This window comes from Oncorhynchus keta, chromosome 1, assembly GCF_023373465.1.
Source record: "Oncorhynchus keta strain PuntledgeMale-10-30-2019 chromosome 1, Oket_V2, whole genome shotgun sequence".
Lineage (NCBI taxonomy): Eukaryota > Metazoa > Chordata > Actinopteri > Salmoniformes > Salmonidae > Oncorhynchus > Oncorhynchus keta.
In genome coordinates this window covers 46,976,690-47,002,719 of record NC_068421.1, presented here as the reverse complement: position 1 = coordinate 47,002,719, position 26,030 = coordinate 46,976,690, and the positions used below count along the sequence as shown (strand labels likewise).

Here is a 26,030-nt window from a genome sequence, read left to right as displayed (position 1 = left end):
AAAAAGGAAGGTGTACAGTCAGGGCAGGGAAAGTGCCCCAGCTGAAGGTGCCATTATTGATCGGGAGAGACTGTCCCCTATATAAGGAGCTTCGACAGATGACGTTATGCACGGGAAGAAGGGGGACAGGAAAGAAGAGAAAATCCAAGCCCGAGGTAGTAGTCCTACAAGGAGACGTAGCCGCGTCCTCGTCCTCTGCAGCAGAGGAAGAAATAGCGACCCAACGTTTACGACAGATATTCCAAGAAACCACCGATGAAGACACATGTAAAGGGTTATACACAACTCAGGAAGGAAGGAGCAACCAGGCGCTAAGGGATATATTTGAAGCTCCATCTGAGGAGGGGAACCTGGAAGGGTTTCTCCTCGGTCACCCCTGATGGGGATGGGGAACAACCTCCACATCCCTCTACCGAGGTCGACCTGCCGCAGGAATTAAAGGGACAGTTCGGCACCTCGCAGCATAGAGACCCAGACCTAAGGGAGGCCATGAGGAAGGTGAAGGTGATCGACGGGAGGAACGGGATGTTCAGGAGTCTTATGGCTTAGGGGTAGAAGCTGTTTAGAAGCCTCTTGGACCTAGACTTGGCGCTCCGGTACCGCTTGCCGTGCGGTAGCAGAGAGAATAGTCTATGACTAGGGCCATCCTCTGACACCACCTGGTATAGAGGTCCTGGATGGCAGGAAGCTTGGCCCCGGGGATGTACTGGGCCGTACAGTTATCATGTTTATCGTTGGAAGTATTAACTACAAAAAGGTCAAATGGGATTTTAATTCTGGTGCCGCTCTACACACACACAAGCTTGTTGGCTCAAGGTTGTTAGCTAGCACAAGGTTGTTAGCTAGCTCAAGTTTGTTAGCTAGCTCAAGGTTGTTAGCTAACAAGCTCAAAAGACATTTGAAGTTCCTTCATAAAAGCCACTCCTCCTAGGTATAATTCTGTGGACCTAATTCAGGTAATGAATGTCATAACAAGATGCCTAGGGCTTGAAGCCTGCTCCTCAACCGTCTCTCGCTCTCTCCCCACCCGTAAAATTTCAGTTACATCTTGCGCCATAGGCTACACTTGTCTGTCCGTCACCACGTGTAAACAACTAGCTTGCCTGCTCTATCCGTACTGATTGGCGAAGTAATTTCATGAGCTAAATGTTTAAAAAAACTGTAGATTTCACAATAAAAGGAACAGAAAGAAATGATATAAACCGTTACTTTTTTGGGGTTGAAACCGTTTCAGAACTTTATTTTTCTGGTCGGAACAGTGGAAAGGAACAGAAAAAAAGTGTGATTCTGTTCAGAACGAAACGCTTTGAAAATAATTTTGGTTCAAACCCATACCTCGTCCACACTGATCTTCAACACAGGGGACAAACAAGGCTGCGTACTCAGTCCCCTCCTTTACTCCCTGTATAACCACGAATGCGTAGCTTCACACAGTTCCAACGCCGCCATCATCGCTGATGACACGAATGTAGTAACCCAGATAACCAACAATGACGAGGGGGCCTACAAGGAGGTGGTAGGAGGTGGCACTCTGACGGTGTGGTGCCAGGTGAACAAACTCTTCCTCAACGTCAGCAAAACAAAGGAGCTGATTGTGGACTTCAGGAGGAACCAGGCTGGCCAACAGCTTCTACCCCCAGACCATCAGGCTGCTGAATAGCCACCACTACTCCTACTCCTGGATAATAACTCACTTAGCATGAGTTATTCATTTCTGGATCAGCCCTGGGAGCTTCACCAGCCAGTGCAGTTGATGAAACTGTACACCACACCACCTCCAGGTGATATTATATGGCAGTTGATGGCTAATTAGGCTCAGGTCAGTTCGTACACGCACTTGATTTAGCACCATGTTAGCACAGCAACACAGAACCATGATAACTATGGCTCTTACATCATTCGTAGTCTTTTTCACAACCGCAATTCTCCACTGTCCAGGGCGGTGTGTGAAATTTGTTTGGTTATATTCCACACTGAGGCTTTTTTACTACGTTTAATCTCTAAATACCAAGGTGGAGTGTTTTGCCTTGTGTCCAGTCTAATTTCCTGGTGGAACATTAACAATAAGGATCAAGTCATCGCACATTACTTACTTCATTAGCCATGGCAGAATATCCTACAACCATTATGAATACCAGACTCCGATTACAGCAAATGTGCTCTGCCACTTCGTTAAGTATGATGTTATTTCATTGTTATGGTTCTGTAATCAACCCTAGGGTTCTGGTAGCCTGGTCCCAGGTCTGTTTGTGCTGTCTTGCCAACTCCTATGGTTGTTGTCATGCCGAATACATAAGATGTTGGCTAGACGGCACACACAGATCTGGAACCAGGCTAGGGTTTGAATCGCTATTCTAAGCTCTTCTACTCTTTCCTCTCCCGCTCTGGGGCTATGAGGCTTAGGTGTCAGGATCTAAGTTAAGACTCAGCATTTGCTGCTCCCATAAGTTATTTATAAGGAAACTCAGTGATACTACATTAAAAATTCCTTTTGGGAGAACATCTTCATTAAGATGTTGTTATTTTCAAGTCTTTCTTTAGGGCCACATTCGCATGCGTGTGTCTCTTCTGATCATCAGGTTCGTGTTCAGTAGGCACACAAAATAAAAAAACGATTCAAAATGCAGTGAGGTACTATCTGGGCTTGTCCAACAAGACACTGTGTCCTAATGTACAGGAACCATTTCCGGAGTAGGTGTATGTTGAAGTTGCCTCTAGACACTGATCTTGGGTGAGTTTAGCCTTTTCCCCACTAATGGTTAGGATTGGGGGAGGGGAAGCTGATCCTGAATCTGTACAAAAGGTCCAGAGTGCTCACCCTGCCGTGTGTCGGTAAGGTCTACACTCTTGCGGTCCAGCTGCGTCAGAGGGGCGGGCCCGTCATGGGGACTGATCTGGAGGATCCGGGTCAAGGTACTGATCCACTCCTCCATGTCCTGCTCACTCTCCGCCGCCAGCACGAAGTACGTCACCTCGTTCATCTTCAGCTCAAAGGCGTGCTTCCTCAGACGGTTGTTCTAGAGGGGGTGTTTTCGTTAGTGTTCGTTTGCACAGAACTCTGAGACGAGTCAGTAAATTTGTGAATTTTGTGCATTGGAGTAGTGCAGTAGTGAACTGTTTGCGTCTGTGAAATCTCCTATCGTATCGTACCATATCGTATCTTGGCAAAGGAGAAATGCTCACTAACAGGGATGTAAACAAATTTGTGCACAACATTTGAGAGAAATAAGCTTTTTGTGCTGGGATTTTTTATTTCAGCTGATGAAAACAACTCTTTAAATGTTGTGTTTGTATATTTGCTCAGTGTATTTCCTCTCAAGAGTCTTAGCCAGGGAAAGTTTCAACACATCCGAGCTCCTCAATCGGATATAGTCTATAGGGAACTGGTTTTGATGTGTGCCAGTGGCATTTTACTGCTGTACATCAGCAAGTGTGTTTATCTATATGTGTGATGTGTGTGTGAGAGTGTGCGTGTGTATTTGTGCATGCGCACATGTGTGTGTGTGTGTGTATGCCCGAAAGCACGTGTCTATGCGCAGGCATGCTTGAGTGTAAAACAAATTTCACAGTACATTGGTACTCCATCATCCTTTACTCACCTGAACCACACCGGTACACGAGTCCAGGAAGATGCAGCCCTTGGGCTCTTTGGAGATCTTCTCATCTTTGTAAAAGTTCATGATGTAGGAGTTATCAGTCAGCTGCGTCAGCTGGAAGTACCTCCTCTTGAACGACTACAGGGACATCAAAATAAAAATACAACCCCATCAAAATTAAAATGCAGGCAATAAAGACATAATCACACTAACCCACACAATAACACCCTCCGTTCATCACTGAACGTGTCACTACACTACGTGATGGCACCCTATTCCCTATAAATTGCACTACTTTTGACCAGGGCCCTATGGGTAGGGCTCTGTATAAAGGTAAGTACTAGTGCACTATCTAGGGGGGAAAGTAGTGCAAAAGCAGTACACTACATAGGGAAAAGGATGTAATTTGGGACGCGGCCCTGACTATGTGACCTGTGTGACAGCAAATTGGTAGCGGCCTGGGCCAGTGGTGCTCTACATTAACACAAGGTCTCCTTAGAAGAGACAGGCCATAACTTAGAGAGCCAGGACCCTACAGGGCCAGTTTGACTAAGAGTCTGCATTGTTAGAAGACAGGATGGGAGGGAAAGGCTGGGAGGGAGACCAGGAAAAGAGTGAGATGTTAGAAAGAAGACAAGAGAGTCAAGAAATGTGTGTGTGAGAGAGAGAAGTAAGGAATGTAGTAGGAAACAGTACTATGACGCAAGGTAAACAAATATTGTGGAGAGAGGGTAAGAAACGTAAAAAAGGAATACAGACATCAGAAAGAGAGTGAGTGAGAGAGAGAGAGAGAGAGAGAGAGAGAGAGGTAGAGAGAGGAAAACAGGAATTAAAGAGAGAGCGCGAGAGACAGACCCAAAGCATTTGAAAACAAATCCAATTTTAAAAATCCCACAGTGTGCCATCACAGCAGCAAGTTGTGTGACCTGTTGCTACAAGAAAAGGGCAACCAGTGAAGAACAAACACCACTGTAAATACATATTTATGTTTATTCATTTTCCCTTTTGCACTTTAACTTTTTGCACACCGTTATAACACTGTACATAGCCATAATATGACATTTGAAATGTCTCTATTCCTCTGAAACATTTGTTAGTGTAATGTTTACTGTTCATTTTTTATTGTTTATTTCACATTTGTTCATTATCTATTTCACTTGCTTTGGCAATGTAAACATATGTTTCCTTTGCCAATAAAGCCCTTGGAATTGGAGAGCGAGAAAAAGAGCAGGGGTTTGTGGGGGAGTCTGTGGCACACTTCCTCACCCGAACAGTGATGCTGTTGTTGACAGTGCTATTGAAGTTCCCTTTATAGAGCCACCCCGATCGGAACACACCAATCCCTCCTCCTCCGCCTCCCCCTCCTTTAGAAGAGGACAAAGACGTTGTGTCCTGCAAAAACCAAAACGGACATCTTTAAATCAGGCTTGATGGGTACGTCCCAAATGGCAACCTATTCCCTCTAAAATGCACTACATTTAGGGAATATAACTTTACAGGGCTATGGTCAGAAGTAGTGCACTACAAAGGAAATAGAGTTCCATTTGGAACCTACCCATGTCTCAATAACCAAGGTCTAAATATGTCTGCCATTGAGATACAATATGATACTTTGTTCTGTTTCATTCTATGATGCCTAATTTGTCATGAACATACATACACCTGCTGTAACAGAGCCGAGACCTGGAGGAGCCTTAGAGGATATCATTTTTGGAGAGTCATTGATTCTTTCTCAGATGAACTCAATTGAATTAAGCTTGTACTCAATGGCCCCTCGAACCAAAAACAACAGAGTAGAAATATGTGAGCAGACGTGCATTATGACAGTTTAACAGTAGGGCTAATCAATGGCCTCTGACTAGTCATCATACTCATGCTACGTCCCAAAGGGCACCCTATTCCCTATACAGTGCACTACTATTGACCAGAGCCATATGGGCCCTGGTCAAAAGTAGTGCACTTTAAAGGGAATTAGAATCCATGAAACAGGCCTGACCTCATCCTTGTCCACGTCCTCATGGTCAATCTCAAAGGAGTGGGAGGGCAACTTCTCCGCCTTGTACAGCTTCCTGTGAGGGAGAGAGAGATTTGATATGTTTCTTTATGTTTGCTTTGGCAGTGTACGTGATTAACACTTTCTGTTATGTCTTGTGGGCTTCATAACCACATCTTTATAACAATTCAATAATGACGAAACGGGGAACAGTTCCAGTGGTGTAAAGTAAGTAAGTAAAAACACAAGTCATTTTTTGGGTATCTCTTCTTTATTTTACCATTTATATTTGACTACTTTTACTCCACTACATTCCTAAAGAAAGTATGTACTTTTTACTCCCATACATATTCCTTGACACCCAAAAGTACTAGCTACATTTCGATTGCTCAGGCAGGACAGCAATATCATTCAATTCACCCACCTATCAATATAACACGTTGACATCCCCACTGCCTCTGATCTGGCGGATTCACTAAACACAAATACTCTTTGTAAATTCTGTCTGAGTGTTGAAGTGTGCCCCTGGTTGTCCGCAGACACAAGATTATAAGGAATTTGATGTATTTACTTTTACTCGAGTACATTTTCCACCACAGTACCCAAAAAATTGTCAAAGACTCCAGCCACTTTACCCCCCAAAATATATGGGGGACTGGAAATGATGCAGACAATTACATTGATGGAAGCAAAAATCTTTCCGCCATATTAAGCTGATCCACCACTTTAAAAAAAACAAACAATAAAAAACACTGTGTGACCCTGATTTAGCCCACTGCAGGAAAAGGTTCAAATCGCCACATATCCTGATTCCACCATCATTCTTAAGGACTGGTACAATGGATGTCGTCCATTCACTCACGCTCTAATACTTTTTTCCCAAACAATTCCAGATATTTTTCTTTTCTCAATAGGCTACTAATTGTCACTCACTTCAATATTGTCCTCAACTATTTTCCTCAGTCACGTGATCTTCATTCACTTCACTCACTGACGTTCCAGCCGTAGTTTTTAATTCCAAAGTTCGACTTCATAGTTTAATAAATGTCATTTCCTTTACTCACTGTATATTCCTCCCTATTAATCACAATGTTTTCCGCTCCGATGTCCGTCTCAAATCCTTTTCTGCTGTCCATGACGATAGGGTTGGGCCAGATTTTCATATCGTCATTACCGTCCTTCTCTCATCCCGGGATTTACGGTATTTCCCGGCTTAATACACAAGGGGACCCCAAAAAAATTGCCCATTGGGTGTTTACCAGGACGCTAATAAAATTAGCACAACTAATAGCAAGTTTCCATGGAGGCTAATAGCTAAATATGCCAATGTGCGCAAATAAAATAAACAAATTGCCAAGACCAGCAATCCAGCTCATAAAGTTATACATATATACATATACCCGGTGCGGCAGGGTAGCCTAGTGGTTAGAGAGTGTTGGACTAGTAACCGGAAGGTTGCAAGTTCAAATCCCTGAGCTGACAAGATACAAATCTGTTGTTCTGCCCCTGAACAGGCAGTTAACCCACTGTTCCTAGGCTGTCATTGAAAATAAGAATTTGTTCTTAACTGATTTGCCTAGGTAAATCAAGGTAAAAAATAAAATATATAGGTAGAATCTACAGAATGTCATTTTGGTGAGTTTGGACATTTACAAGCGAATGTGAATGAGAGACATTATGCAAATGAACAATGTTTTGATGCATGCTTGTCTGAAGGAAGAACAGCGCTGGCTCTGGAGTAGCATGTGTACAGTTGTGTCTGTGTGGGCTCTAGAGTCGCTGTGGCAATGGGCCTGCCTGCTCTGCTCGGTGAAGATGAGGGAGGAGGAGATGGGCCAAGAATGAAGTGGAGAAAAAAACCAAAGGAAATCAAGATGGCACTGGCAGCTGTACAGATAACTCATCCAAAGGGCTTTATCTTTTCAAACAAAGCAGAAAGCTAACACAATATGATGCCCTGTCACCTTATTAATTCAGCTACTAGCAAGTTAAACATAAGGGTTGAGTTAACGCAGAAGTCTGCGTCTTTCACACAGGACAACAAAAAAAAAACGTAACAAATCTCTTTCTGCGCTTTGTAAATGCAGATTTAAATGGCTTCTTATTGCATTTTGTGATAGGCATCAGATTAATTTGTGACTCGTTTCAAGAAACTAGGCGAATGTCGCACGTCACTACATCACAGGAGAGGCATTTGAACGTAAACATGTACTTTTTATCAAATTAGCTTTTTTGCAGAAATGCTTTCTGGAACATGTGAACTTTCATGTGCCTTAATAAGAAATGTGTATTCCCATCCGCAAATACAAATAAAATTGTTAAATTACGAGCTTAGTTGGTTTAGCCACGGAAAAAGCCAAGAACCTTTCCGCTAGCCTTGATTGGCTGAGATAATGGATGGGCTGGACATGCCGGGAGATGAGCTGCTCAGCATGTGTTGATAGTCCTTTCTTACCGCACCATTTTTGAAAGATATAAAATTAACCATCAAGAACCACAAAAGTTTTGCTACTTTTCTCAATAAAATTGAAGCCCTGAATTTAGCAGGCGCTATAGACAGATCTGTTGGAAAAAGTGATAGGCTATTTTCTGCACACGCCACACCGTCAGTGTGAACCAGAGTGACTTGACACGATGCTGGCCAAACAAGATGTAGCTACGAACAAAACAAAGTTAAATGGTTTCAGTCCGCTGTGAAGCGTTCGTCCATGTACACAGGTAAAAGTCTAGCTACATTTTCAGATATATGTTTCTAATTTTGTCAGAAAGTTGTTTTTTTTATTGCAAGTTCAAGCATAATGTTCACTAGATCTCCCAGTATCTCTACTTGCACATTCATCTTCTGCACATCTATCACTCCAGTGTTTAATTGCTACATTGTAATTATTTCACCACCTTGGCCTATTTATTGCCTTTACCTCCCTTATCCTACCTCATTTGCACACACTGTATATATACTTTTTCTATTGTATTATTGAATGTATGTTTGTTTATTCCATGTGTAACTCTGTGTTGTTGTTTGTGGCGCACTGCTTTGCTTTATCTTGGCCAGGTCGCAGTTGTAAATGAGAACTTGTTCGCAACTGGCCAGGTGCAGTAATCTGTAAGATGCTCTGACAGTTGGTGCTTAAAGCTAGTGAGGGAGATAAGTGTTTCCAGTTTCAGAGATTTTTGTAGTTCGTTCCAGTCATTGGCAGCAGAGAACTGGAAGGAGAGGCGGCCAAAGAAATAATTGGTTTTGGGGGTGAGAGAGAGATATACCTGTTGGAGCGTGTGCTACAGGTGGGAGATGCTATGGTGACCAGCGAGCTGAGATAAGGGGGGACTTTACCTAGCAGGGCCTTGTAGATGACATGGAGCCAGTGGGTTTGGCGACGAGTATGAAGCGAGGGCCAGCCAACGAGAGCATACAGGTCGCAATGGTGGGTAGTATATGGGGCTTTGGTGACAAAACGGATTGCACTGTGATAGACTGCATCCAATTCGTTGAGTAGGGTATTGGAGGCTATTTTGTAAATGACATCGCCAAAGTCGAGGATTGGTAGGATGGTCAGTTTTATGTTTGGCAGCATGAGTGAAGGATGCTTTGTTGCGAAATAGGAAGCAAATTCTAGATATAACTTTGGATTGGAGATGTTTGATATGGGTCTGGAAGGAGAGTTTACAGTCTAACCAGACACCTAAGTATTTGTAGTTGTCCACGTATTCTAAGTCAGAGCCGTCCAGAGTAGTGATGTTGGACAGGCGGGTAGGTGCAGGTAGCGATCGGTTGAAGAGCATGCATTTAGTTTTACTTGTATTTAAGAGCAATTGGAGGCCACGGAAGGAGAGTTGTATGGCATTGAAGCTTGCCTGGAGGGTTGTTAACACAGTGTCCAAAGAAGGGCCGGAAGTATACAGAATGGTGTCGTCTGCGTAGAGGTGGGTCAGAGACTCACCAGCAGCAAGAGTGACCTCATTGATGTATACAGAGAAGAGAGTCGGTCCAAGAATTGAACCCTGTGGCACCCCCATAGAGACTGCCAGAGGTCCGGACAGCAGACCCTCCGATTTGACACACTGAACTCTATCAGAGAAGTAGTTGGTGAACCAGGCGAGGCAATCATTTGAGAAAACAAGGCTGTCGAGTCTGCCGATGAGGATGTGGTGATTGACAGAGTCGAAAGCCTTGGCCAGATCAATGAATACGGCTGCACAGTAATGTTTCTTATCGATGGAGGTTAAGATATCGTTTAGGACCTTGAGCGTGGCTGAGGTGCACCCATGACCAGCTCTGAAACCAGATTGCATAGCAGAGAAGGTATGGTGAGATTCGAAATGGTCGGTAATCTGTTTGTTGACTTGGCTTTCAAAGACCTTAGAAAGGCATGGTAGGATAGATATAGGTCTGTAGCAGTTTGGGTCAAGAGTGTCCCCCCCTTTGAAGAGGGGGATGACCGCAGCTGCTTTCCAATCTTTGGGAATCTCAGACGACACGAAAGAGAGGTTGAACAGGCTAGTAATAGGGGTGGCAACAATTTCGGCAGATCATTTTAGAAAGAAAGGGTCCAGATTGTCTAGCCCGGCTGATTTGTAGGGGTCCAGATTTTGCAACTCTTTCAGAACATCAGCTGAATGGATTTGGGAGAAGGAGAAATGGGGAAGGCTTGGGCAAGTTGCTGTTGGGGGTGCAGTGCTGTTGACCGGGGTAGGAGTAGCCAGGTGGAAAGCATGGCCAGCCGTAGAAAAATGCTTATTGAAATTCTCAATTATGGTGGATTTATCAGTGGTGACAGTGTTTCCTATCTTCAGTGCAGTGGGCAGCTGGGAGGAGGTGTTCTTATTCTCCATGGACTTTACAGTGTCCCAGAACTTTTTTGAGTTAGTGTTGCAGGAAGCGAATTTCTGCTTGAAAAAGCTAACCTTGGCTTTTCTAACTGCCTGTGTATAACGGTTTCTAGCTTCCCTGAACAGCTGCATATCACGGGGGCTGTTCGATGCTAATGCAGAACGCCATAGGATGTTTTTGTGTTGGTTAAGGGCAGTCAGGTCTGGGGAGAACCAAGGGCTATATCTGTTCCTGGTTCTAAATTTCTTGAATGGGGCATGTTTATTTAAGATGGTTAGGAAGGCATTCAAAAAAAATATCCAGGCATCCTCTACTGACGGGATGAGATCAATATCCTTCCAGGATACCCCGGCCAGGTCGATTAGAAAGGCCTGCTCGCTGAAGTGTTTCAGGGAGCGTTTTACAGTGATGAGTGGAGGTCGTTTGACCGCTGACCCATTACGGATGCAGGCAATGAGGCAGTGATCGCTGAGATCTTGGTTGAAGACAGCAGAGGTGTATTTAGAGGGGAAGTTGGTTAGGATGATATCTATGAGGGTGCCCGTGTTTAAGGCTTTGGGGGGGTACCTGGTAGGTTAATTGATAATTTGTGTGAGATTGAGGGCATCAAGTTTAGATTGTAGGATGGCTGGGGTGTTAAGCATGTTCCAGTTTAGGTCGCCTAGCAGCACGAGCTCTGAAGATAGATGGGGGGCAATCAGTTCACATATGGTGTCCAGAGCACAGCTGGGGGCAGAGGGTGGTCTATGTTCCTCTGGCGATGTAGAGGTGAATCCAGGCCCTGCAGTGCCTAGCTCCACTCCTATTCCCCAGGCGGCAACGGTGAGAGACTTGTTTTTAGAGAGGTGGATTTTTAAAAGTAGAAGTTCAAATTGTTTGGGTACAGACCTGGATAGTAGGACAGAACTCTGCAGGCTATCTTTGCAGTAGATTGCAACACCGCCCCCTTTGGCAGTTCTATCTTGTCTGAAAATGTTGTAGTTTGGAATTAAAATTTCTGAATTTTTGGTGGTCTTCCTAAGCCAGGATTCAGACACAGCTAGAACATCCGGGTTGGCAGAGTGTGCTAAAGCAGTGAATAGAACAAACTTAGGGAGGAGGCTTCTAATGTTAACATGCATGAAACCAAGGCTATTACGGTTACAGAAGTCATCAAAAGAGAGCGCCTGGGGAATAGGAGTGGAGCTAGGCACTGCAGGGCCTGGATTCACCTCTACATCGCCAGAGGAACATAGGAGGAGAAGAATAAGGGTGAGGCTAAAAGCAATAAGAATTGGTCGTCTAGAACGTCTGGAACAGAGAGTAAAAGGAGGTTTCTGGGGGCGATAAAATAGCATCAAGGTATAATGTACAGACAAAGGTATGGTAGGATGTGAATACAGTGGAGGTAAACCTAGGTATTGAGTGAAGAAGAGAGAGATATTGTCTCTGGAAACATCATTGAAACCAAGAGATGTCATTGCATGTGTGGGTGGTGGAACTAATAAGTTGGATAAGGTATAGTGAGCAGGACTAGAGGCTCTACAGTGAAATAAGCCAATAAACACTAACCAGAACAGCAATGGACAAGACATATTGACATTAAGGAGAGGCATCCTTAGTCGAGTGATCAAAAGGGTCCAGTGAGTGGAGAGGTTGGTTGGGGGTCACGGCGATTTAGACAGCTAGCCAGGACATCGGTAGCAAGCTAGCATAGGATGGAGGTCTGTTGTTAGCCACCTCTTGCGTTCCGTCAGTAGATTAGTGGGGTTCCATGTGGTAGAGGGGATTCATCCAAATCACACAACAACAAAAAAAATAAAAACAATAGATATAGTTATAGAGGCCCAAGAAGAAACATAATAATAATAATAAAAATAAATAAATTGTCCGATTGTCTATTCTGAGAGCAGCCGGTAAGACAGCTAACGGTTAGCAGGCCGCAGATGGACGTTCAGGTAACGTCGCGACGGAGGAGCCAGCCGGATCTCCTTCGGGTAGATAACGTCGGCAGTCCAGTTGTGAAGGCCCGGTGGGGCTCCGCGTAGGCAGTAAAACGGGTCCGGATAGGTGACTGCAGCCCAGGAGTGATTGACGGAGCTCAGGAGTGATTGACGGAGCTGGCTAGCTCCGGAGTAATTGATGTTTGCTCCGGAATCGACGAAAGCAGATAGTCACACGGATAGCAGCTAGCTAGCTGTGAGATCCGGGTATGAATGTCCAGAGAGCAGTTGAAATCCAGGGACATGGAGAGAAAAATTGGTCCGGTATGTTCCGTTTAGAGCCGCGCTGCGCCGTACAAAACTGGCGATAGATTTTCGAGCTAAAGGATAGCTGATGACCACAAACCGTGGTTAGCTGAATAGTAACGATTTGCCATTAAGGAAGCTAACTAGCTTCTGAACTAGCTTCTGATTAGCTTCTGGGCTAGCTTCTGGCTAGTTTCTGGCTAGCTTCTGGCTAGCTTCTTGGAGGATTGCAGATTTGAGGTAAATAATACTTATTTATAAATATAAATTGGTGAGGCGGGTTGCAGGAGAGTGTTTTGAAGATGAGTTGATGGAAAATAAAAATAAAATGTACGTGAAAAAAGTTGTATATATATATATATATATATATATATATACAGGACACGACAAGACGAGGACAAAAGACGTCTGAACTGCTATGCCATCTCGGACAAAAAAGTATGTATGATATATGATATACACAACATTTTTTTTTAGCTCTGAGTCTCTACTTTTATCCAATGTAAAAAACACAAATTTCAAATGTTGCTACATAAGACCAAATCAAGGTGGTCGGTCACATTTGTGCTTCAGTTGCACTTCTCCCCTCGAATAAGAATTCACTATCACCAGACAGTGCTCTGACTAATGTGTAGCTACTTTGTCTCTGCTGGCGGTACACTGTGCCTAGACTGTACCACGGAATACATACAGACAGACAGACAGACAGACAGACAGACAGACAGACAGACAGACAGACAGACACAGAGACACAGAGACACAGAGAATAAGGATAATAAACTGACTGCAGACTGTCTTCTACCATAATTTGTCTGTTTGGAGGAGAGAAAGGGGAGGGAGAAGGAAGGATGGGAGAGAGGAGGAGCTCCACATCCTCCCTGTCCAAAGTTCTCGCTCGCTCTGTGTGTCTGCCCCTAGGGCGATATAGGCCTAAAAATCATATCTTGATTTTTTTCAAACTTATGGGCGATACACAATATATATATATATATATATATATATATATATATATATATATATATATATATATATATATATAAAAAATTATAATCACTGATCTGGCTTTCAAGTCTGTCTATGAAAATGCCCATACAAATTTACCTAGAACCATGCATAGTGCACAAATTCACAAATAATGACTAACTTCTTGTAGCAAGGCATTAAGCTACAGAAAATGAACACAGGTCAACAATCTCTCATGTGCTGTGTTATTAGCCTACTAATCTTTATATTTCAAGTTTAGCCAACTTGGATTCTATTTGCTAGCTAACAAGGTTGAACAGTTAAATTGCTATGAACACATCCTTCGCTCTGTCTCCAACTGTTTGAAAAGCATGTTTGCCTGTTCACTTTGTTCACATGTTAAAATCAAGTGGCCTACCTTATTTCTCAGAACGAGAACGAGTTGCCAATTCCTTATATACTTGTGTTTTTATGCGTATTGCACATTTACAAAAACACAGACTAGACAGCTAGTATAATAGTCTTTGGCTAAAATGCTGCTAGTGGTACGTGGTACCCTTATGCCGCCGTGACAAACTGAGTATTTATTTTTCCCAGAATCAATGTTCTTTAATAAGTATTAGTAGTGTCTGCTCTGCGTGCAATTTGAGTAGTTGAGCCATAAAACGGGTATTGTTAGAAAAACCTCTCCTCTATTACAGTCTATTACAATGTGTTTTGGTGTCCATTCTGTTGGACCAAACCTCAAATGCAAATAGCGAGTTGAAACCACTTTTCAGAGAGGAAGATGTGATCTCTGAATTTTGTTGGCGTGAGAGGCGGAGGGGTTGCTTGGTGTGTGTGAACCATAGAGGGAGAGGCGATGTGAGAGTGAATCTGTCCAAAATAAGCACAATGTGTTTTTATGGGTTTATTTTGGACCTAAGCTTGTTGCCTGCCTTCCCGCCTTTGGGACAACAACTCCCATTGTTAGGGCGGAGATGTGCATCTCTGGTGTAAACGGGGAGGTGCACACAGCACAGAGGAGCGAAAGAGACAAGACCAAAAATACAACACGAGAACGAGCGGACATAAACTCACATAAAAACGGACAATTACAAAACCTTGATTCTTGTAATACAGGCATTAATTAATTTGATATATCCCCCTCCCCCCCATCACCTGAATGAAGTGTCCCGCCTGTTCTAGTCTACTTCCCACCCTCCCCTCCTCTACTCACCTCATTCTGCCTTCCCCACTTCTCTCTCCCTCTCCCCTTCCCTCCGCTCCCCTCTCTCTCCCCCTCATCTCCCCCACAGACAGTCAGAGTGACATATGATCAGGAGGTGACCTCATTTGACTCGTTCACTTTGAGGAGCTCTGTTTTATCCTACAGGTCTGCCTCTTCCATTAGGGATGTCAAGAGGGAGAGGACTACACTTAAAAGCTTCCAGGCAGAGAGAGAGAAGGTCTGCGTTCCAAATTGCCCCCTATTACCTACTACATAGTGCACTACTTTTGAACAGGGCCCACAGGGTTCTGGTCAGAAGTAGTGCACTATGTAGGGAACAGGGTGCCATATGGAACACAACCAAGGAGTATGTCCTCTCTCTATGTCCCCTATCATCATATCGTAGATGTACCACACTTCAGTAATGGCATTCAAGCTCAACTCTAGTGTTGATACACGTGTTGTGATAGCCACATAACAGTCCAGCAGTTTATTGTAGTTGTAGGGCCTGCTTAACTACACAGGCATGGGCTAACTCGAGCCCAGAGTTTTTTTTCTGGCCAGAACACCACGGCTAGGCGAAGTGAACGTTTGTGCCTGCATACTCTCTTAAAATACCTTTGCTTGAAAAACTAGATAAAAGCGGCAATATTACTGTTTATCCCTCTGTTGAGACACCATAGCAACAAGTAAACTTCTCAAAATAGTCAGAATGATTCTAAGATAGGTCAAGAAATCTGTATTTAAATGTTGATGTTTTGACAGAGGAAGTCTTAGTCACGCAGATGAAACTAAGATGTTTGGTGCGGTATTTCTCGAGTGAAATGTGCATGAAAACTAGTCGTCTGTCATTGAATGACAACAAACACCTACTTTTGGCCAATCACTGAGGAAGGGGTGGAAACTTTGGCTGCCGAACTCCGACAAGCCTCAAGAGAAAAATGTGTGTGCTCGAACCGCCGGAAAAAAAACAGCTGAAGGCTGCCGAATACCAAAAGGTCAAAGATGCGGTCTAATATATGTGCAAACTCTTTCGAATGGGAAGCATACGGTAAGTTTTACTGTAGAGGTGCTGGGTGCATGGAGTCAGATAGAGGGCAAACTTGCTACAAAGCTTGTTATAGCATGGGCAGCGAGGGCTTTCTCCCTTTTAAATGGGTTAAAAGGGGCAATTTTCAGTTTAAACAAAAACAAAGTGGGAACCCCGCCACTGTTTTGGTAAACAGCAGAGTTCCCCTTGGAGGGATCATCGTAGCACAGATAAGAGGTGTTCTCTCTTTTCCATCTCTATGGCTGGGTGTCTGAGCTGAGCCTCGACTTGTGTGGCCGAGTCCTATCCATCTCCCCCCGAAAAGGACCAGACAAAAACTTGCCCTCGCTCCAGTGTGTTCATGAGCCGCCCTGTGTTTGTGCATGTGCTCTGAGCTGGAGACACAAAGGCTTCCCTCTTTTATCAGGATAGGAGACCGAGCACTGCAACTAGTCTCAGCTAAAATTATTCATGGCATCTCATGGCTTCTCAAAATTGTCTCCAAAAGGCTAAACATTTTTTTTGAGAATCTTCAGGGACACCCCTGTGTTTGGACCTAACAGTTAGAATAGCCTTGCAACATGCCAGACTTCGTGGCTCTTCAATGTGATTTCTGGAGAGACACAGCTCGTGAAGATTACTATAGCTCAGAGTGAACTGAGCTGTCAGTCTGTCAACTGGATCACAGACATATAGTATAAGGAGCCCAAACTGATCCTAGATCTGATGCTAACTGTGTGTACAGGGTATCTCACAAAGGCTAGCAGTAACTCCCATACTGATCCTAGATCTGCTACAAATTCCAGGGAAAGACAGAGGAAGTGATTCAGAGAGAGAACTCATTTCATGTGGATCTAACCTCCATAGGAGCCCGTACACTCAGTCTCTTGACATCTATTGATGTTAAACTACACAGCATCAAAAGTAGAATTTGGATCAGTTTTAGAGTTGATGTACAGAATATGATGTTGAACTTAAAACTATTTTAAATTCAACAAACTCAAAAAGGTCATGGGAACTGAACTAGAGGACTACAACATAACCAACCCATGGGAGACCAGGAGAACATTCCAGTGGTCTGGATAGGGGTCAGAAATCAAAGAGGCTCTGCTGTGATGTTTGGTCTCCCTGGGCTTGAGTGACCGATACACACACCCTGACATCACTGCTGCTGGACAGCACAGCTTGCCACTCAACAACACAACCCACCGATGTCCATCATTTTGTTTTTTTGTTCCCATTGTTGACATCAACAGAGAGCTATTTTTCGAGAGGCCCGCTATGTAACCGCAGACTACAGCAGCTCAAATGGCACACTATTTCCTATTTAGTGAACTCTGGTCAAAAGTAGTGCACTAAATAGGGAATAGGGTTCCATTAAGGATACAAGCACCTGGATATTTTGGTCTAGCTGAGGTTCTCAGCTGCGTCCTTTCCTAGTGTTTATGTGAAGTACGTCTATGGAAAGTCTGGAATGCGTTCCTGACAAAGACTCTGTCAAAACCGTTAAGCCCTGGAGTGGGCCCTGTCAAACACAATAGCGTCATAATACTTAGAAGTACATGAAGTGGCGAAGTACTGTTTTCTGACGCGGAACCATTAAAATATGTAAACACTGCTCTGTAACTAAATGTAAATGTAAATGTACTAAATGCATAAGTGCAATCACAGACAAGGGCTGCAAAATTCTGGTAACTTTCACAAAATGTATGGAAAGTTGGGAGTTTTGGGAAAGTTGCCGGAATGTTGTAACTCTTTCATAGACTATTCTGTACCTGGGAAGTAGCCGGTAATCTCCTGCGTACTCATCATATTTGTAATGGACCACGTGTAGTTGGGAGTTGTAGTACTTGCAGGCCTGGAACAGAGGAGGAGAAAGAGGAGGAGAAAGAGGAGGAGGAAGAGGAGGGGACAGAGGTTCTGTTAATGCCTGTGAATAACAGACAGTTGATTCTGTCTGTATACATGATCGTGTGTGTGTGTGTGTGTTTAATTTCATGCATTTATTTGAGAGTCGCATTGCAAGGGAGCCCTGCAACTACACAACACATTACACATAGGGAATACAGCAGAAAATAAAATACTAAGATTTTTTATTTTTAACTATAGAAAACACACACATGAAAAACAATCACATTCCTCAGCAAAAAGGTCCTCAATCAACAAAAAGAGGTGTGTGTGTGTGTGTGTGTGTGTGTGTGTGTGTGTGTGTGTGTGTGTCTTGGCATGGGCAGTTGATGCTTGAAATCCCCTCTCGGTCACAACATGGAACTTATACAGCTCTACAGTAGTCACTCACTCACTCACACACACACACACACACACACACACACACACACACACACACACACACACACACACACACACACACACACACACACACACACACACACACACACACACACACACACACACACACACACACACACACACACACACACCTCTCCATTGAAATCAGTAGATCCAAGGTACGGTAATGGTAATGTACAGGCAATGTACAGCTTTGTTTTACATGAGCAGCAGGCCTCATGCAACCCAATGTGACGCAAGCTAGGGCTGCAGAGGCTGCCTCCCTCTACGACATTAAGGTGGTGTCCCAAATGGCACCCTATTCCCTTCATAGTGCACTACTTTTGACCAGGGTCCACAGGGGAAGGGGTGCCATTCGGGACACAAGACTTGGTGTTTATGTAGCTGATCCAGCGGTGACAGAGTCAACACAGGAAGTTAGGTGGTAGCTCTAAGCTCGTTATTTCGTGCCTTGCAAAAACATATTTCTTTTGAGGGAAAAAGACTCTGCAGCCCTAGCTTGCTTCACACAGGTCGTCTTGGAGCCCAATAAGCTGAAAGAGTTACAAGATTGAATCCATGATTAGATGAATCAAACCATGAGAAGAATTTAATTAACATTCTGTCCCACGGGATTGAGTTACAGACTTTCTTTCTCTCCCTCCCTCTCTTCTTTCGGTCTCTCACGTGCACACAAAACGTACATATGCGAGCTCAGCTGCGCACAAGCACACTCTCTCTCACGCGTAAACACACACACGCTCACGCACTCTCACCTCTCCACTCTCTCTCCTCTCAATTAAATTTCAAATCAATTTTCAATTGAAGGGCTTTATTAGCATGGGCAACATATGTTTACATTGACAAAGCAAGTGAAATAGATAATAAACAAAAGAATAAAGACTATTCAAATGTCATATTATATATATACACAGTAGAGGTCGACCGATTAATCGTAATGGACGATTAATTAGGGCCGATTTCAAGTTTTTATAACAATCAGAAATCGGTATTTTTGGGCTCCGATTTGCTGATTTTTATTACATTTTTTTAGACCTTTATTTAACTAGGCAAGTCAGTTAAGAACACATTCTTATTTTCAATGACGGCCTAGGAACGGTGGGTTAACTGCCTCATTCAGGGGCAGAACGACAGATTTTCACCTTGTCAGCTCGGGGGATCCAAACTTGCAACCCTACAGTTAACTAGTTCAACGCAATAATGACCTGCCTCTCTCTCGTTGCAGGAGACTGCCTGTTACGCGAATGCAGTAAGCCAAGGTAAGTGAACAGATCATCAGGACTAGCTTGCATAGAGGACAGGTTTATCTCTCTGTAGGTGATGGCTTTGTTATGGAAGGTTTGGGAATTGCTTCCTTTTAAGTGGTTGTAGAATTTAACAGCTCTTATCTGGATTTTGATCATTAGCGGGTATCGGCTTAATTTTACTCTGCGTGCATTATTTGGTGTTTTACGTTGTACACAGAGGAAATTTTTGCAGAATTCTGCAATGCAGAGTCTCAATTTGGTGTTTGTCCCATTTTGTTTGTCACCGGTGGGTGAGCGGGCTCCAGACTTCACAACCATAAAGGGGAATGGGTTCTATATCTGATTCAAGTATTTTTTTTTATTTTTTTTATGTCAGATCCTAATTGGTAAGTCAAATTTTATGTTCCTTTTGATGGCATAGAAGACCCTTCTTGCCTTGTCTCTCAGATCGCTCACAGCTTTGTGGAAGTTACCTGTGGCGCTGATGTTTAGGCCGAGGTACATATAGTTTTTTGTGTGCTCTAGAGCAACAGTGTCTAGATGGAATTTGTATTTGTGGTCCTGGGAATTGGACCTTTGTCAGGGCATATTTACTTCCACAAGGCAACAACACATTCCTGGGAACACATACTTAAATAGCCATTCTCTGTCTTCCAGCTCGCTCGCTCACAATATATGCCATTTAGCAGACGCTTTTTATACAGCTCTACAGTAGTCACACACACACACACACACACACACACACACACACACACACACACACACACACACACACACACACACACACACACACACACACACACACACACACAATCTTCTGTAAGCTGTGACGGTGTGGTGTCTGGTGTGTTTCCGTATGCAGTGATGCTGCTACAGTAGGATGTGAGTGAGACTACGGGTGGCTAATTTGATCACTTCCTTCTCGCCAGCATGTGCTGCAAGTCTTTCACGTCAGCCTCACCATCAAACATTACTTGTCACCATAAGAGCATGAAAACAGGTGCACATGCACACACAGTCTGTATATGTGTCCCAAATGGCACCCTGCTATTGACCAGGTCCTATAGGGTACCACCTCAAACGATTGGACAATAAAGGGAATGGGGTGCCATTTGGGTCACAGTCAAGATCCACCTCTTCATAGCGACAATACAATAGGGGAAATGTACACAAAATTGTGTTCACGCTGGTCGTCATCATTTGCATTTGTAAAGTTCTCGCCCCATCGCCGTCTCTCTCTTTCCTTCCCATCTCTCCCCCTCCTTCACTTTCTTTACATTTCTCTCTCCTCACCTCTCTCTCTCTCCCTCTCTCTCCCCTTCCTTCCCATCTCTCCCCCTCCTTCCCTTTCTTTACATTTCTCTCTCCTCACCTCTCTCTCACCCCTTCCTTCCCATCTCTCCCCCTCCTTCCCTTTCTTTACATTTCTCTCTCCTCACCTCTCTCTCTCCCCTTCCTTCCCATCTCTCTTCCCTTTCTTTACATTTCTCTCTCTCTCTCTCTCTCTCTCTCTCTCTCTCCTTCCCTCTCTTTACATCTCTCACCTCTCTCCCCTTCCTTCCCTTTCTTTACATTTCTCTCTCCTCACCTCTCTCTCTCTCTCTCCCCTTCCTTCCCATCTCTCCCCCTCCTTCCCTTTCTTTACATTTCTCTCTCCTCACCTCTCTCTCTCCCCCTCCTTCCCTTTCTTTACATTTCTCTTTCCTCACCTCTCTCTCTCTCTCCCCTTCCTTCCCATCTCTCCCCCCTCCTTCCTTTCTTTACATTTCTTTCTCCTTCCATCTCTCTCACCTCCTCCTTACCTCTCTTTCCATCTCTCCCCCCTCTCCTTCCCCATCCTTGTCTCGCTCTCCCCTCCCTCCCCCTCCTTCCCTTTCTCTCTCTTTCCCCCTCCTTCCCACTCTCTCTGTCGCCACCTCCTTCCCTCTCTCTTTCCCTCTCTCTCTCGCCCCATCCTTCCCCCTCTCTCTCTCTCTCTCTCTCGCCCCCTCCTTGCCTCTCTCTCTCGCCCCCTCCTTCCCGCTCTCTCTCTCGCCCCAACCTTTCCTCTCTTCCTCCCCCTCATTCCCTCTGTCCCTTTCCTCCTCCTTCCCTCTCTCACCCCTCCCCCTCCTTCCCTCTCTCCCCCTCATTCCCTCCCTCCCTCCCTCCATATATCTCTCCCTCTCTCACTCTTGCCCCCTCCTTCCGTCTCTCGCCCCCTCCTTCCCTCTTTTCCCCATTCTTCCCTCCCTCTCACTCTCCCTCTCTTTTCCCATCTCCCCCCTCCTTCCCTCTCGCCCCCCTCCATTTACCCCCCAAATGTTCCTCTTCTTCTCTCCTTCCCTCCTTCCCTCTCTTCCCCCCCTCCCCCTCTCTCCCCCTCATCTCTCCCCCTCCTTCCCTCTCTCGCCTCCTCCCCCTTCTTCCCTCTCTCTCGCCCCCTCCTTCCCTCTCTTTCCCCATCCTTCCCTCTCTGTCTCCCATCCCCCCTCTCTCACTCTTGCCCCCTCCTCCTTCCTTCCTTCCCTCTCTTCTTCCTCCTCCCTCCTTCCCTCTCTCTCTCGCTCCCTCCTTCCCTCTCTCTCGCACCCTCCTCCCTCTTTCTCTCTCTCTCTCTCTCTCCCCCTCTCATCCTCCCCTCATTCTCTCTCTCATTTCCTCTCTCTCTCTCTCTCTCTCACACCCTCCTTCTCCCCCTCTCTCTTTCTAATTCAATTTAAGGGCTTTATTGGCACTCTCTGTTTAGGGCCAAATAGCATTCTAGTTTGCTCTGTTTTTTTGTTAATTCTTTCCAATGTGTCAAGTAATTATCTTTTTGTTTCCTCATGATTTGGTTGGGTCTAATTGTGTTGCTGTCGTGGGGCTCTGTGGGGTCTGTTTGTGTTTGTGAACAGAGCCCCAGGACCAGCTTTCTTAGGGGACTCTTCTCCAGGTTCATCTCTCTGTAGGTGATGGCTTTGTTATGGAAGGTTTGGGAATCGTTTCCTTTTAGAGTAGTAGAATTTAACGTCTCATTTCTGGATTTTGATAATTAGCGGGCATCGGCGATCTCTCTCTCTCACTCTCCTCTCTCTCTCTCTCAAATGATTCATAATTAGCGGGCATTCTCTCTCTCTCTCTCTCATGATTCAGCTCCATAGATGAGCCCATTGGAAGCAGAAGTCCAGTCAAAGCCCCCCCGCCTTCCAGATGCTGTTGATTCCCACGGAGAGAAACATGATACAGCAGCAAGCTGCACAACTTTACTTCGCTTTCCCTCTTGTTCAGAAGGGGAGCAGTAACGCCCAGACATGGGTAAAGAATACATGCTCGTCACTTTCTCATATATGGGCCAAGGAGGAGTGAGTGAGTGATTGAATGCATCAGTCTGTCTCTCTCTCTCTCAATCATAGAGCTAGCTGGAAACTATCCCTCTCTCTCACACGCACGTGCGCACGTACACACACGCTCGCAGGCACACAGAAACACACACAGCTCCTGGAGGAACAGAACACATCTGTGCTCCTGATGTCACTGCCTTATGGGCTCATGATGTTGACCTCTGTGTTGAGGATAAGTAAACTAACAACTACATGTAGTCCTGACCCTTACCCACACAACCACCACACCAAGCCTAGCTGCCTGCCAGCCAGCCAGCCTGAATGTGGAGTCAGCCCTGCTCCATAGCCCTCCCCTGCACCAAAGCTCAGTCACACAACTAAGCATGGAGCTCACACACACACACACATACACACACGCACACCCACACCCAAACCCACATACACACACAAACGCACGTGCATGCACACACACACACACACATACACACTCACCTGTCTGACCAGCAGACACTCGGCCTGGAGCTCGGCCCCCTGGGGCACAGTGGACTGCAGTGTCCGTCTTTCCAGAGGCACTGTGGACACCTGGGAGACAGAGGGGAAGGAGAAATCATTGGGGGTGAACTATCAAGGCAGGAGGGACAGTTTGATGTCAGGTAAAAGGTTGTCTCTGAAAGACTGTCGGGGTGGAGGGGGTGTGGACTTGACATCTCAGCCTTTTCCCCTAGAACCAAATTCACTAGCTGGCCAGAAGTCAAAGTTCACGCGATAGCTGGTTTTATGATTACTGAGATTAGGTAAAAGATGACACATACCAGAGTGGGATAGGATACATGTGCAGGTTTGAACATGAAAATGCTTGAGGGGGACATAGGAAATCTAAGGATACAGTCGTTACCACCATGATGTACAGTCAGATCACTGAGCCCTATTCCAGTGCGTCAGCACTTGACGAATAACATCTGACCAAGAGCTCCGTTGCTGTTATAATTCAATCATAAATATTGAGGTAAAAACAGCACATGGCTCAAATATATCATCCATACCTAGCAGTAAAGATTTTTTGGAGAAATACTGCTCTCACTGATGGCACCGTATTCCCTATGTAGTGTATTACTTGTGACCAGGGCCAAGTAGTGCACTATATGGGGGGATAGGGTGCCATTTGGGACGCAACACACAGAGAACAGCCAAGTCAGCCAACCAACGCTTGGTTCTGATTTACTGGGTCTGCAAGTCAGCTGTTTAAAACTCAGCACACTCACAGGAAGGAAGGTGTTCCAAAACATTATTAGGTCATGGAAGCGAATTAGGTTTGTCCATTAGCTAATGAATTGGAATTTCCATTAGGTTGAGAGACCACAAATGAAACAGGGACTGTTTGGTTGCCGGGCCTGTGTGTGTGTGTGTGTGTGTGTGTGTGTGTGTGTGTGTGTGTGTGTGTGTGTGTGTGTGTGTGTGTGTGTGTGTGTGTGTGTGTGTGTGTGTGTGTGTGTGTGTGTGTGTGTGTGTGTGTGTGTGTGTGTGTGTGTGTGTGTGTGTGTGTGTGTGTGTGTGTGTGGACCACGGTAGCAGAGTCAGGCATTTAAAAATCAACTCAGGGATCGAGAGCCGAGTCATTTCCCTAAAACCAATTAAAACCGGTTAATGTGAAGTGGCGGTCTTAAGGAGTCACATTAGCGCACTAATTAAGTCACTAATGAGCAAACAGCCACAGGACATTGTCGGAGCAGAAGCACTAGGGGAATGAGGGGTTCAGAATGCAAGTGCGTCTGTCTGTCCGTCTTGTCGAAAAACATTGGAGCCAGACACACGCACACACAGTCAGACACACACACAAACACACCCCTCCCCCCCACACACACAGACACGCTCGTACCCACCGTGAAGTCGTTGTCGGGGAAGAGGAGCAGCTCGCTGAGGGGGTCTTCCTTCAGCTCATCTTCCAGGTCACAGATCACAGCCTCATAGTCCAGAGGGTCTATCAGCTTGGGTTTCTCCTGCTGGAACACACACACACACACACACACACACACACACACACACACACACACACACACACACACACACACACACACACACACACACACACACACACACACACACACACACACACTTTACTTGACTTATCCCATTTGGAAGTGAAATAAACACTTGGGTACTACTTGGGGAAACACAGATGAGAAAGTGGCGGATGCAGGATTCAAATCCAAATGCACACACACACACACCATGGAATATCCAACATATTCAACTATTAGGTCACACAAAAAAGTATTCTACATCTAGGACTTATCCTGCTGTAACGCACTGCGAGAAGACAGACAGGCGCACAGGCAGCGACACCACGCTAACATTTTTCTTCTATACCATTCTACAATCCTGACTTATAAACCTCTCTGAACTGCGCTGATACCCAAAACACTCAGCAGTCACGTCATATACACTGAGAAAAGTCAGCCAGTCAACAAGTGTTCTTCAAACCGAACGCGAGACAAACGGTGTAGCTAGGCAAATAGTCTAAACCCCAGGACATCTGTTTATCTTTCACCGGACGGGCATGAATCATTTTCTTTGCAAGGCATGAAGAAAAACAAACGAGCTAGAGCCACCACCTCACTTCCTGTGTTTAGACTGTCACCATTGGATCAGCTACGTAAACACCAAGTCTGTGTCCCAAACGGCACCCCATTCCCTACGGGCCCTGGCCAAGAGTAGTGTACTATATTAGGGGAAGAGGGTGCCATTTGGAACGCGGACCCCAGCCTAGAGGGGCGGGGAAGAGAGAAGTAAAATAGAGGATGAAGTGGGTTACATGTCATGTGCCAAACCAAACCAAAAACATTTCGAGGGAAACCGTTTTACTGACAGAGAAGAATATATTACATTAGCTCAGAAAACATATTTAATGATAGGTTCAACCTCACCTATTACTTTTAGTTTCTGGTGCTGAGTAGTATTTCAATCGATTACATCAGAGACTCAAGCTCTGATATGACCGTAGGCTGATATAGTACAAAGCCAGAAGTTTTACAATACGTTTTAGGTTACGGGTTAGGCTGCACATCTGCACAGCAAATGGTCTCAACAATCCCATCCGGACAGAGCGTTTGACAGAAAGCGAAATGGACAGCACATGATGAGACGAGGCTATTTCGGGTCCTCAAAGGAAAAGCAGCACGTCTTATTCATCACCGCTAACACAAACTGCGGTCAGAGGGGTGGAAAACTGATGACCTGTGTTCTCTCTGTTGACACGCCCACTGCGGGATGTTTTCTCCTGCGTTCCGACCACGAGCCTCTGTTCACTTAGACCAGGGGTGTAA

General features: G+C 45.0%; 1 protein-coding gene across 9 annotated transcripts in view; it reads right to left on the bottom strand.

Moving 5' to 3' along the window:
• Positions 1–26,030, bottom strand: part of dock10 (dedicator of cytokinesis 10) — a 183,613-nt gene that overhangs the window by 85,195 nt on the left and 72,388 nt on the right. For 6 of the 9 annotated variants that reach the window (XM_052526148.1, XM_052526164.1, XM_052526165.1 and 3 more), the window contains exons 2-8: positions 24,588–24,707; positions 23,200–23,289; positions 17,624–17,706; positions 5,593–5,665; positions 4,863–4,988; positions 3,600–3,734; positions 2,819–3,017 (exon numbers count right to left, since the gene is read on the bottom strand). In XM_052526148.1, the coding sequence (XP_052382108.1) occupies positions 2,819–3,017; positions 3,600–3,734; positions 4,863–4,988; positions 5,593–5,665; positions 17,624–17,706; positions 23,200–23,289; positions 24,588–24,707 (826 nt within the window). The remainder of the gene's footprint in view (positions 1–2,818; positions 3,018–3,599; positions 3,735–4,862; positions 4,989–5,592; positions 5,666–17,623; positions 17,707–23,199; positions 23,290–24,587; positions 24,708–26,030) is intronic. The other 3 variants (XM_052526152.1, XM_052526147.1, XM_052526161.1) reach the window with 1 other exon arrangement.